General features: G+C 39.1%; 1 protein-coding gene across 3 annotated transcripts in view; it reads left to right on the top strand.

Moving 5' to 3' along the window:
• Positions 1-14,609, top strand: part of CFAP299 (cilia and flagella associated protein 299) — a 423,854-nt gene that overhangs the window by 334,597 nt on the left and 74,648 nt on the right. For all 3 annotated transcript variants that reach the window (XM_072623233.1, XM_072623231.1, XM_072623230.1), the window contains one exon: positions 7,625-7,767. In XM_072623233.1, the coding sequence (XP_072479334.1) occupies positions 7,625-7,767 (143 nt within the window). The remainder of the gene's footprint in view (positions 1-7,624; positions 7,768-14,609) is intronic.

The raw sequence follows: 14,609 nt of genomic DNA, 5'->3' as shown, positions 1-14,609 counted from the left end.
GGGAAAGACAGTCAACCAGAGATCTACATGAAATAGTAATACACTAAATTTCCCATCAGCTTATTTTCCTCAAAAACATGAGATACGAAGAGAAGCTTACAAGATCTTGCATAACATTTTGGTAACGAAAAGGTGGTCCAAGCTGAAGTCACAGAGTACTTAAGTGAAAGCCCAGGTAGTATCCTTTCCTACGTTCCAAGAGACTCTACTTTAACATAAAGAATATGTTTGTCTTCATATGTAGGGTTTTATCTGAATTGCTAATTTTCTACAAAGTTCTAATTTGTTTAGTATCCAAAGAGATATGGGGAACGTGCATTTTTGAAGCTTTACTTCTCTCGCCATGGCATTGTCTTTCATTCCTGAGTGAAAGCACCAAGTATAGTTTTCATTTGATAGATTGGAAATGTAAAGATACAGAGTAATGTTTCCAGGAAATACCGGACCTATGTTCCTAATGGCCTCTTATCTCTCATAAAACAATATTGTAATTTGTTATTATTGCTCTATACATTGACTTCCAGTTAATAAATTTTTTTTTGAAATTGAGTTTCTCTTGCTAGAGAAATAAGTAGAATTGGGTCCTAAATTGTATTATTGTCAGATCACAGATCTTTATCAATAGTTTAACTATATAATGAGTAAATGTTAAAATGTTATAGAATTGTTTAAAATTTCATGGGAATTCATAGGACATGGAACATAGGGACATGGGCAGCTAGGTGATGCAAGGGATAGAGTGCTGAATCTAGAATTAGGAAGAGTCATTTTTCTGAGTTCAAATCTGATCTCATTTATTAACTATGTGACCTTGAGCAAGTCCCTTAACTCTGCTTGCCTTAGTTTCCTTCTGTAAAATGAGTTGGAGGAGGAAATGACAAACTCCTCCAGTCTCTTTGCCAAGAAAACCTCAAATGGAGTCGGATATGACTGACAAATGACTGAACGACAACGACAGAAAGAGATAGATGTAGAACTGGAAAGAACTTTAGGGATCACCAAGTCCAACCATCTCATTTATTAATTTAGGGCTTAGATCAAGGACTACTCGCTGTAAATACTGTTTCCCCAGTATGTGTTTATTTTGAAATTTTAACTGCACTGGTTATATTTGTCCAAGAAATCTCTTTAATTTTACGTAAGCAAAATTGTCCATTTTATTTGGTGGGGAGTTCCAAAAAATTTCCATTTTGGAAGCTTTTCTTCAATCTCCATTGCATCTTCTTTCATTGTAGAGTAAGAATATCCAGTATCCCTTGACCTATTATTAACTCCTTCCCTCCCTATCTATGGTTCTCAATGGTAATTTCTTCCTTGTTCCTCTACTCTGTATATATATATTTGTGTGTATACATATACATACACACACATTTGGTATTGTTTTGGTGTACTGTGAGAGATATTTGTCTCTATATAAAAGATAAATGGATGGATGGATGGATGGATGGATGGATGGATGGATGGATAGCCAAATCTATACTTGACTTCTTCTAGAATGCTTTCTCGTTTCCCCCAGAAGTTTTAGTTTAAGAGTGTGTTCTTATAAGTTACTGAAATCTCTGGACTTATCGAATACTATGCTACTCTGTTCATTTGTCTATATAGTTTGTGTATTTTCTATTTCCAATTATTGACTGCTCCATTTTTAACCAGATCCCTATTAGTGATTATTGCTGTGTAATATAGTTTGATATCTGTGCTTTTTAAAAATTCCCCTTGAAATTTCCCCTCACCTGCTCCATACTTTTTTCAGCTTTCTTTTGTGTGACATCTCATTTGTGTATTTTTCTCCCATCAACTTGCAAGTTTCTTGAGAGCAGGGATTATCTTTTTCATATTTGTACCCTCCCCTCATAGCACAGTGCTACACTTAATGAATGTGGACTATTGAAATTCTAACCCTGTTAGAGAAAACGACTAGTCTCAGCTGGGTCCTCACTGCTTTTGCTATTTCCTTGACTAACTCTCTCACACTAGAGCAACTATTCTTGTATTTTCCCATTCTCCTCTGCTACTTTGCTGAGACAGTTAAGAAAATATATGTTGTGTTCCTTTTTCTTCCTTATCCCTACTCTCAGAACCCTTTTATACCATCCTCCATTCTCTCTTCCACTGTTCCAGTTTAATAATAAGTTTCCATTTTTCTTTCCAAAACTAGCTTCTTTCTCCGTGTTCTTGATCTTCTAACCATTCTGCCTCCTCAAGGATGTCATCCACTGTTTCATTCCCACTTTTGCCCTCTTTGATCTCTCCCGATCTCTGCTATCTACCAAAATGCCTCAGTATCCCTCATCCTTCATTAGCTCTTCGTTTAACCTATGTCATCTCTACTCCTATGCATATATATGTATATATATATATGTTTGTATATATATTCTCCCTTTCACAACAAAATTCATGGAGTTGTCTATGCATGTCATTTTCATTTTCCCACTACTCTCTCACTTCCCAGCCCCTTGAAGACTGACTTCTAAACCCACTTTTCTACTGAAACTGCTCTCTCCAATGTTACTGATGCCCCGAGCTAGGATCAAAACCCTGGGTCTGTCTTATTTGTGGGCATCTAAAGATTATGATGCTACTATGAAGTCCACTAAGTAGACTTAGGTATTTGCTAACCTTTGCGGGGGGGGGGAAGAGTGGAGAAACAAGCCTATGATCAGGAGAAATGTTTGATTAGATAGGAAATATATTTCCTCTCTCTGAGCAGAACAATGGAAAATACATGTTTAACTTGAAGTACCTGTTGTCCAGAATGTGTTAATCATAACTTACTTACCAAATCCTACTGTATCTTCATTAATCTCCTAATCTCTCCCTCTATTTCCCAGAATTGTATGCCCACAACTTGTCTGAATTTTTTCAGTTTCCTAATTATAAAAGACTCATTCCTCAGTTTATCCATAAGGTACCTCAGTGAGAATGTAAAGGGAAAACCTTCAAATGCAAACTAAACATTCCCCTTCTTAGAAGAGGTAAGACACTAGATCAACAGTCTGTGATGAAGTCAGAGGCATGGATTTGCTTCCAGAGTAAAAACAGCATTTGCAATTCTGTTGCTAGTCACTGATCTGCAAAAAATTCCCAAAAGAATATGAGAGTTGGGACTAAATTGAAATAGGTCCCCATAAAGCAAAATGGAGTGATTTCCTGAGAGTACCCAGGGGCTTTAGAGCCAGCAAAGATTTGTTGAAGACGAGATGCCTGCAGCTTTAAGGGAGTCGATGGGAAAAGCTGTGACCCATGCTTAAAGAGCTGCATTGGACTTCATGGAAAAGGACCAGGTAACACTCCAGCTGAAGAGAGAGAGAGAGCTCAGCACCTTCCAGCCAAGCCCATGACTGAGAATAAGGAAGAGCAGGCCAATGAGCCTTGTCCAGCAGATACCAAGATCTGAGGAGAGCCTAGTCCAGTTCAATTAAAATATCAAAGGCCTCTGCCAGCAGCTATTGTCCAGTGGCAATGCAGCCTGCCAGCTGAGGCCAACAGAAACCAAAATAAAAGATATGGCCAATGTTCCTCACATGACAGGAGAATGTTTAGTCTTTCTGTTTGGGATTTAAACCTCCTTGATCTGGCTCACACTTGTATTTCGTCTTGCATTTTAAGAAACAATAATAATAATAAAATATTTTTAAAAGAAACATACTTTTTGTATCTTGACAAAGACATAAATGGCATTGACGCAAACAAAGAAGGTCATGAGGACATTGCTGAAATCAAGAATTTGGAAGTCAGTTGGAGGTGAGGAGGGAGGGGGTGGGAATTCTCTTGGTACTACTTTAAGCTATGTAGAGAACCAGATGGAGGGAGCTTTGCACAGTTGCTAGCGTTTGTTATATTATCACTACGAAACCTACTTATTCATGACCCATTTCTCAGTTGTATGGTCTTACCTCCAAGGAAAACTATGCATTTTCCCAAAGTAGGGATATACAGTGTTGGGAGTAAATGTGTTGGAATATATGTGGAAAGTATATTTAATATATCAAACTTCCTAATTATTCTGGAGACTTGATCATATCCTGAAGTTGTGCTTATTTATGCAAAATTAAGCTGCAGATTTTACTGTTTGAAAACCTCTATAAATGGTTCTTTGTCCTCTCAGATTCTGGAGCTGGAGTAGAATGCTAGTTAAGATAAAAATAAAATTGGAATATTGCATTCGTATTTCACCTATTAAATGTGGAAAGAAACAAAAGTACCTGAATTTGTAGGTAGCAAAAGTGAAGCTGTGGACTGTTTGAAGTGTGTGTTCATAACATTTTAAAAAATAGCCAATTCTTTCAATAAAAATGCTTGTAAGAAGCCAGCACAGGAGCTGCTCCCCTCATCCCGGAGACAGACATTGATTCATCCATCCAAGACATAGTCACATAGTCACATAGTCTGGTGATACAAAGAAAGAGAAAGATAATCCCTGCTCCCAAGAAGCTCACAGTCTAGGGGGGGGGAAGGTGGGATACATCAGGCAACAACTGTGAACCAACAAGCCATTCATAGAATAAATTGGAAATAATCAACAGAATAAAAGCACTGGCATTTAGAGGGATCTAGAAAGACTTCCTGTAGAAGATGAGATTTTAGCTAGGACTTGGAGGATGTAGAGAGGAGGAATGAGAGCCCCTCCAGAAATAAAGTCCCTTGCTTAAGAAACAGCAAAAAGGCCAGTGTCACTGGATTGACGTGGAGAGCAGAGGGAGGTACAGAGTACAACGATTAGAAAGTTGCACAGAAGGACAGATTACGAAGGGGTCTGATTTGATCTATTTGATCCTGGAAGCGATGGAGAGCCAATGGAGTTTATGAAGTAGGAGTTAACTTGGTTGGACCTGTGCTTTAGGGAGATCACTTTGACAGGTGTTTGGAGGATGGACTGGAGTAGGGAGAGACTTACGACAGGCGAACCAACCAACAGGTTATTATAGTAGTTCAAACTTGAGATGATAAGCACCTGTATTGTGGTAGTGGCTGTGTGAAAGGGGGCAAAGAGGAATATTTGAGAAAGATCACACGGGTAAAGTCAATGGAAACAGATTGGAGATAGAGGGTTAGAGTGAGGAGCCCAGATGCCCAGTATTAGGGAGGTTTGGAAGGGAGAGGATTTGAGGGGGAAGATAATGAATTCAGTTTTGGATATGTTGAGTTAAGCTGTCTAGAGTTTATCCAGATGTCTAATAGCCAGTTGGAGATGCAAGACTGGAAGCCAGCAAGAGTTTAGGGGTAGATAAATAGATTTGAGAATTATCAGCATAGAGATAATAATTAAAAGTATTGAAACTGATAAGACCACCAAGTGAAAGAGTTTAGAGAGAAAAAAAGAGGTCCCGGAACAGGGTCTTGGTGGATACCTATGATTACCAGAAATGGCATGGATAAGGATCTAGAAAAAGAAACCGAGAAGGAGCTTTTGAATAGGTAGGAGGAGAGCCATGAGAAAGTAGTGTCATAAAAACCTAGACAGAAGAGACCCTAAGAAGAGTAAGACCATCTGAGCTGCCAGTCCTGTCAATGCCCAGTGGTCTTAAAAGAGCCAGGCAAAGTGTTATCCTCACCTTTTTGCCCTGTGATCTACACCATGGCTCAGTCTCTCCGCTTTAGTGTAGGACACTGCTGTCTTCTGGTTTTCCATCTTCCTGTCTGAATATTCCTGAGTCTCCTTTTTGAGATCATCATCTTTCTCCTGCCGTCACCCAGGGCTCCTTCTATAAATAAAAGAGGTTAGGAGCTTTCTTTTGAGCATATTTAGTGTATATCAATGAATGTGAACCCTGGACAGCAAGAATGAGATGACAAAGTGCTAACTACCGTGACGTGTTTCTGCATCTAAACTGTGATTGGCTCTATTGGCACCCTGGCCACGCCTAGGGGGCTTTAAAAAACTGCAGAATTTCAGTTTGAGAGTTGGAGCTGGAAGGGGATGAATCAAGCCCCTGACAGGAAGTGTCTGGGGAGAGGAGAGGGGAAAGAGATTTTCTCTCCCTCCCCATCATCAGACAGACTGGACCAGTGAGTGGACGGCTAATCCACCATAGAACAGAAAGGCACATCGAGGACAGATAGCAAAAGTAACAGCTTCAGAGGAAGTGGCTTGTAATGGTGTCAGAAGAGTGCCAGCTATGAACTCAAGGCAGAATGAATAGCAAGGAGCCCAGAAGAATGACCTGTCTATCAGAGCTGCATTGAAGGGGAAAAGTCTATGAAAATACTCCCGCGTCTTAGTGAAGGATGCTTCACTCCAGTGTACTTAAAATTTAACCCTACTCTTTACATAGACACTATGTCTATATGGGGAAAACCACACCCTCCTCACCTCTTGTCTGAACTATTTCAATAACTTTCTCTCTCCAAGCCATCTTATATACAGTTTTTATATTAATATACCTAAATTCATCAGGTGTACCTTTTTCAGTGGCTCCCCATTGCCTCCAAGGTAGAATACAAAGCTCTCTGCCTTGCTCGGGTCCTCCTAATTCCAGCCTTTCCAGATTCGCTTTATATCCCTTTGCTCTAAGTAATCTGTTGTACAGAGTGGTCTATTAATTACTCCCTAAATTTCATTTGTCTCCAGGCTGCAGTCTTTACTCACTTCCACAGAATTTTGTCTGTCTGTCATGCCACAGAACTTCAGCTGGTCACTTAACTATAAATTCCAAAATATGTTCCGATCAGCATTGGTAGGGGAAGCCTTTCACAGAGAGCTGCTTACACTGAAGTCACAGTTCCAAAACAAGAAAAAAAAATGTGTTTTTTTTTTTGCATTCTGTATTCATAAGTATATTCATCACATTAGCAATTTTTCATTGTTTTTAGAGTATATGAAAAATTCATGTTTTGTATTCATAAAATTTTTAAAAATGTCTTTACCCTAAAAGATCCTTCTACCTCTAGATGACTTCTCCCATTGGGTGTGCCCTTCTCACCTCTACAGTCTCTCCCTGTGATCAGCTAGTTCCTTCCAGAACCTCCATTTATAGGAGGAAGCTCAGGCCAACTATATCTTCTTTCCTCTCTGGGCTATGTTCCTGATTCTCTGGACTTTCTCTTTTTTCACCCTTCCCCAGCTGCGTACCTTCATCCTATCCCCTTCTCCCCTTTATAACTGTCTTTTTTTCCCCTTGATGTATTGTCTTCTCACAATTGAATTTGAGTCCCTTAAGTACAGAAACTGCCTTTCTACTTATATTTATATATTCCTGATTTAGCACAGTGCCTGGCACAGAGTATTTCCTAAATTCTTGTTCATTTGACTTGACTTGAAAACTTAATCATTTCATCCCTTTTCTGTGCCTGATCCTAGACTGATTCTCCAGGTGAAAACTCTCTTCCTCTCTTAATTTTATTGTATTTACTTACCTGTGTCCATGTAACCTGCCACCAATATTTGAGCGTATTGAGGGAAGAGACTTTTTTTTACATAACAGGACTAAATGTTGATCAGATTGAACTGAAAATTTAAAAGAATGAAAAGGCATGTTAAGTTTGTACAGTCTACACCTAAACCGTGTTATGTAATCACTATCACACAGTATCATGATTGAGATAAATAAATACATTACACATTGGTTCAAATAGGATGTTATTTTTATTGATTTATTTTCTCCACTTATATGTTCTTTTTCAGTCTATAATCTTCATTCGTGACCTAAATGCTCATGGTCAGGAGCTGTCTGGCTACATTGACTATGCACACAGGCTTAAGATGGAAGATTTCGAAGTCTACTTCACCGGAAAAAGAAAACTGCTTCCAAGGCCCACAGATTTGAGGTGAGTTACCTGTGATTTCTTGTTTTTATTATGACTATTATTTATTATTATTTTCCAACCAGTTGGGTTATATTATCTGTTAATTAAAGGAAGCAATTCCAGTCTATTCATTTTAGGTGGAAAAATACTTATTTGCATTATTTGCTGTAGGTTTGCCATTAATAAGGGAGCATATATTTATTTCTCAGATTTAATATGTAACTACCATAACGCAGACTTTGGTAGTGTTTTTAACATGGCATTGCTCTGCTGCTAGCCTCTGGGCGCAGACTAGAGACAGCCACTATGCGTGATGCCTCTTACATCTGCAGGCTTCTCCCAGGTCAGGATTACTTTTACAGAAAAGAAATGTATTTTTAGCTTGTTTTGCACTAACTATCCAGGCATTGAGAGAGCCTTGGGATGTCTCATTTTTACTGACCTCAAGTTCAGGTAGCTGTAATATAGCTGAGGCAGAGAAAAGGCCTCATACTTCTGCACTCGGTTGGCCAGTCCCTGCCCTTTCTGTGATTGTAAGGCCTATTGAGCTATGAATAGACCAGTCTCTTAGGGTGTGACTGCTTTATATTATCTGAGTCTTTAAAAAAAATCCTGGTCAGCAAACATCTTACTTTGTATGAAAAAACAGCTATCTTTTAGTAAATGTACAACTTGGGTTTAGTCACTGTACATAAAAAAAGAAGAGGACATAAGAACTTTGAAATGCAATAAGAAGGAAAGAGCAGTACATCTTGTGGAGATGGATGGTCAGTCAGGTAAGCAGGAAACATTTATTAAGAGGCCGCATGTGTCAGGCAAGAAAACCTCTGCTCTCAAGTAGCTCACAGTCTGAAAGGAGAAACCACACGCAAACAACTGTGTACAAACAAGCTGTAGATAGAATAAATTGGAAATAACCAATAGGGAGAAGACACTAAAATTAAGACACTACAATTTTAGCTGGGGCTTCAAGGAACCCAAGGAATCCAGGAGGTAGAGAAAGGGATGAAGGAATTCCAGTGAAAATACCTCAAGTTGGGAGAGGTAGTGTCTCATTCCAGGAACAGCAAGGAGAACAGTGTCCCTGGATTGAAAAATACAATGGGGGGTTCCAACGTGTAAAAAGATGGAAGGTGGGGCAAGTTGTAAAGGACTTTGAATGCCAAACAGAAGATTTTACATTTGATCCTGGAGACAATAGGAAATATTTATGGAGGGAGGTGATATAAATATAACATTATATATATATATATATATATATATGTATATGTATAGGTCTGCTATACTTCAGGAAGATCACTGAATTGTTAGTTAATTTATGTAATTATTATTGTGAGTAAGGGAACCATAATTGGGTTATTCTGGGTCTACTGGGGGGCAGGCATGCCCACTTATTTGGATACTCACCAGGAAAGACCATGTTGGCAATAAGTGCAGAGTAATGTTGTAACCATATTTTAATAAGGCACAGAGAGTACAAAGACAGTGTAGGTGTACAAAGGCAGATGGCATGAGCACAGTGATGGAGGAGAGCAGGTACCATGGGGAAGAGAATGGGAACAGAGAGTCACTTAATGTAACTATAGATTGGATCTGAGAGTATTCAGACAACATGGCACCCTAGTAGATGGAGAAGTACTCAGGGGGAAGGAGCTTAGGGTCTCACTTTCTAGGATTTTGTTGGGAGATAGACTAACTCTTACCTGTTCTGCCTTAGGGTTAGTTCATTAGTATAGCCACATCATCTTAAAGTTATCAGCAAAACCTGGTATGCTGCTGGTCTTACTGCAGATACGTGGAGCTTTTCTAGGATTTACAGGAGAGTCGACAGGACCAAGGGACCCTTAAAGAAAGACCTAGCTGGGTTCCTTGGGTTTAGCACTTAATCTCAGGGAGTACTTTTAGTTAATTTACGCAACAGTTTTCAGGTCACTGTTATGCTCTCTTAATCTATGGAGCAGCCGATAACTGCCATCAGGTTTCCCTTTGCAATCTTACTTCCTACTATTGTTAACTTTATAATGTTGCTATTTTCAGTGGTGTTCCAACTCATCAAATAGGCCCCCGTATAGGGTTTTCTTGGTAAAGATACTGGAGTGGTTTGTCATTTCCTTCTGCAGCTCTTCTTACAGATGAAAAAACTGAGGGAAACAGGGTGAAGTGACTTGCTCAGGGTCATGCAGTTAGTGTCTGAAGCTAGATTTGATCTCAGGAATGAGTCTTATCTATTTACTATACTAACTAGAAGGGAAGGGAGGGGGATGGTCAAGGGGACCAGAACAAGATACAATTTTAACACAATGTCTTTGGCGGCTTAGTGGAGGATGGAGTTGAATGGGGAAGGACTTGTAACAGGTAGAAACACTAGGAGGCTACTACGGCAGTACTCTAGGGGTGAGGTGGTGATGAAATAGTGTTATAATAGGGAAGAGTTCTGTTAATAAGAGGACAGAGAATTGTCTGAGACATTCTCCCAAGCTGTTCTTCTCATCACTAAAACATAAATGAGACTGTATTAACTGATTGATTAGTTTTCATTATTATGGAGCCTAATTCTGGAAACCTCTGGGATTGGGAACCCCTAGAAATAGGAATTCTGGTCATCTCTTCCCACAATATATATATTGTGGATATATAAGGGTGGAGAGTCAATTCAACCCATCAGGTCAATCACCACACCTCCCTACCCTTAGCACTGAAACCTTTATCAGGTGAGAACACATATTGATTAGGTTAATCAGAGGTATGATCAATATCTAGATACTTTTATTAAGTAAATCAAAGGCTTTATCCTGCCCTTATGGACTTATACAAATCTGGGGAGCTACTTTAGAACTGGAGGTGTGAAGGTCTGGTAGCTTAGTGTGGAAGCCTTCTGATAAAGGTGTTTGGGTCAAACTTGGGTCCTCTGGAGTCCTGATGCTGATTTTCTGGGCTATCGAGTGTTGTGTTGTTCTAGGGTATCAGGGGCAGCTAATGTAGGGAACCTGTAAGTTTTTAGTACTCTCATAGTATTCTGATTGCTGTTTCCTGGTCTGAGTTCACTTATGACACAACTATGGTCTTGCCCCAGGTTTGAGTGCCTCTGGATTCAGCTCCTATCAACCAGGTGAAAAACTCTACAGGTTCACAGTGATAGAACTGTAGGCTCACCTTCAGTCTGGGTATTCCTCTCCTTATTCTACTGAAAGTTTCGTACTAGGCTTGGAACTGGCACTGAAGAAACCGTCCCTACTTCTGAGGTCAAAGATAATGAATCACTAAATAGCTATTAAGTAACTACTCTGTGCTAAGCACTGTCTTAAGAAAAGAGGCAAAGACAGTTCCTACCCTCAAGGAGTTTATAATCTAAGAAGGGATTACGTACAAAATATATATATATATATATATATATATATATATATATATATATATATATATATATATATATATGTATATATATATATAGCAAACTATAAACAGAAATAGGAAATAATTAACCCTAGAATTAAAGGTAGGCTTCCTATAGATTTTCGTTGGAGCTTAAAGGAAACCTGGGAGGTAAATAGAGCAGAAGAATGAGAGCATTCTAGGCCTGAGGGACAGCCAGAGAGGATTTCCAGAACCAAGAGATGGAGGATCTGGTTTGTGGAATTTCCAGGAGATCAGTGCCATTGGATCAAGAAGATTGGAAAAGTAGAAGGAACCAGGTTATAAAGGGCTTTGAATATTAAACAGTATTTTGTATTTGATTCAGGAGGTAAGAAGGCATTTGAGTTTATTGATGGGGGGCAAGGGGTCATAGTGACATGAGCCATCACTTTAGTGACTAAATGGCTTGGAATGGGGAGAGACTTGAGGCAGGCAGACCCACCAGCAGCTATTGTAAGAGTCCAAGCATGGCATGATGAGGGCCTTCACCATGGTGTGGGTGGTATCAGAGGAAAAAAAGGGGTGTATTCCAGAAATATTGAAAAAAATAAAATTAACAGACTGGCAACAGATTGGATATGGTAGGTGAGAGATAGTGAGGAGTTCAGAATGACTCTTAGAAGTGAGCATGAGGGTCTGGGAGGGTGGTGTTGCCTTCTGCAGTAATGAGGAAGATAGGGAGGAGGGTTGTAGGGGGAAAGATAATGGATTCTATTTTAAGATGTCTACTGGACATCTACTGGACATCTGAAAGGCAATTGGAGATTCAAGACTGGAAGTCAGCAGAGAGTTTGGGCAGAACAAGGTAGATTTGGGAATCATTGGCATAGAGGTGATATTAAACCCATGTGAGCTGAGATCACCAAGTGAAGTAGTAAAGATACAAGAGAAAAGGGCCCAGGACAGAGCACTGTGGTTGTCCCCCAGGTTAGAGGGTGTGATCTGGATGAAGAAGACTGAGAATAGGTCAGAAGGGCAGGATGAGAACCAGGAGAGTGGTGTCCTGAAAACCCGGAGAAGAGAAAGTATCAGGGAGGAGAATCAGAAGCTGGGAACTGTGGAAAGATAAGATTGGAAGCTGATTATAAGGTATTGAGAAGAGATTTAGAGGTGAAAAAGTGGAAACACCCATTGTAGATGACCTTTCCAAGGAATTTAGCTAAAAAGGGCAGAAGAGAAACAGGACACTAATTAGCTGAGATGGAAGGGTCGAGTGAGGATTTGGACTTGATTGCTCCTCACCTTGTCATGCCACCCTTAGGGACAGGTTCTCTCTTCAGCCTTGGATCTGTTAGCCAGAACTAAGAGTGAGTAACAGAGCTGCCACCTGTTCCTGCATCTTTCCCTAATATTAAGCCATCTCTTTAAGTCTAAGACCTCTTCTTGCCCATTGGTACAGCCTTAGACCTCTTTTAATTCCTTCTACGTCCTTCATGGCCACTCCTGGCTGAACTCCTCTGCCAGTCTCTCTATCTCCCTATGCCAACCTGAGCTAGAAAAATAACTCCCTGTGATTTTGGAGATTGAGGGGAGGTGTGCATTACTCACCATAATTTGTTTTCTAGATCTTTGTGGAGGAGTTATGGGGAAGAATATTTCTGTACCCTTTCCTGCTCCTTTGCCAACTTTACTCGTCTCTCAAGATGATTATTCTGAAGTATAGATCTAACCCTGTCTCTCTTCTGCTCAATGAACTCTAGTTCATTATTACTGAATTATTAACTAGTTCACGATTATCTCCAGAATCAGATTTAAAGTCCTCTACTTGTCATTTAAAGCTGTTCATAACCTTGCCTCTTTCTAAAGTTCCTGCCTTCTTCAGCTTGACTCTCAGTCCAGCTACTCTGCCCTACATGTAGGTCTGAAATCAAAACACTCTCTTGATACCTCTGCAATGGCTTGTCTCCAAGTCTGGAATGTTCTACCCTGTCACCTCCACTCCTGCCGTCCTTCAACATTCAACTCAAGATCCAGCCTCCAAAGAGGCTTCTCCTGGTCCCTCCTCCATTCCCAGCTGCTAACACCTCCTTTTTCAGATAACCTTCCATCTAGTCTGATAATATCTTGTACATAACTAGTTATTTACATATTGTATCTCTTATTAGAATGTACACTCCTTTAGGGTAGGGGACTGGTTTTTCCTCCTTTATTTTTATACTGTGGGCATAGAACATTAGTAAGAACCTAATAAATGTTGTTTATTGACTAAGGCCTGGGGAGATTAAGTGAGTTCCTGTGGTCACACAGATAGTAAATGTCATAGGCGGGATTTAGACTCAGGTCTTCCTGGTTCCAAGTCCATCATTTTATTATGCTACACTACTCTTCCAATGTGGTCTCTCCTTTTCTCTTCTTTATGCTTAAGCAACCTCCCATCTGGATTAACAACAAAGTATGTGTGTGTGTGTGTGTGTACACAAACACATATATATACACACACACATATATTTACGGATATAGATATATCTATATCTGCACACACGTGTGTATGTATATATATATATATATATGCCCATATGCATGCATGAAGAACTGTGTTACTGTGTCAGAGAAGGAGAAATCTCACCATTGGCAAGGGTTAAGAAACCATTTAGAGGAATCCAACTTATAATCAAAATTACAGTGTGCAAAAAATGAAATAGAGAACTTTAAAAAGCCAATCCATCTCCTCTTTCTCACTCATTTTACAATTCCATTGGGTCATAATCCACAAATTTAAAAACAGAGTGTTTAACACAACACGGATAATGATTATTGCCCCAGTGACCACTTTCTTTAATTTCCCCATTCTAGTTTTGAAACATTTTTGTTGAGAAAACAAAATGTTACTGAGAAAACATGTATTACATTAGAAAAAGTTTTCAAAAGTATAGCTACCTGGATTGAACATGAGTACTTTATAATATAAAGAGAATATATGTATATTTAATTATGCTATTTATAGAATGTTTCCCTACTTTTTCTCAACAAAAGTTGATTGAGCAGTAGCCATCCTATCAGAATTGCAAAGATACCCAACTATCAGTACAACATGTACTGCCAGACCATACTTTGCTCTTTCTTTATGAAACTAATTTAATTAATAAGCCAATTAAACTAAACATAAACTAAGAAAAATATTTTCCTTCAGTCTGATGAAGGGAACAGTTTCACAGAAAGGTCAGAAAACTTATATAAATGATATAGAATGAAGTGAGCAGAATTAGAAGAATTTATAAAATAACATCGATACTGTAAAAAAAAATAACTGAAAAACTTTCAAACTTTGATCTGTACAATGATCAACCATGATAAGAGATGTATCCACGATGTGTTTTGAAGGTAGAAATAATAAGATTTGGCACAAGATTGGATATGTCCAGGGAGAGATTGAAGTTGAAAGCCTGGAAAGTTGATGGTAAACTGTTCAGTAAAGGATGAAAGGTTTATGTTAAAGAATTCTGCCTTAGACT

Source organism: Notamacropus eugenii, chromosome 7 (genome assembly GCF_028372415.1).
Source record: "Notamacropus eugenii isolate mMacEug1 chromosome 7, mMacEug1.pri_v2, whole genome shotgun sequence".
Taxonomy (NCBI): Eukaryota; Metazoa; Chordata; class Mammalia; order Diprotodontia; family Macropodidae; genus Notamacropus; species Notamacropus eugenii.
This window is presented reverse-complemented; position numbering and strand designations above follow the sequence as displayed.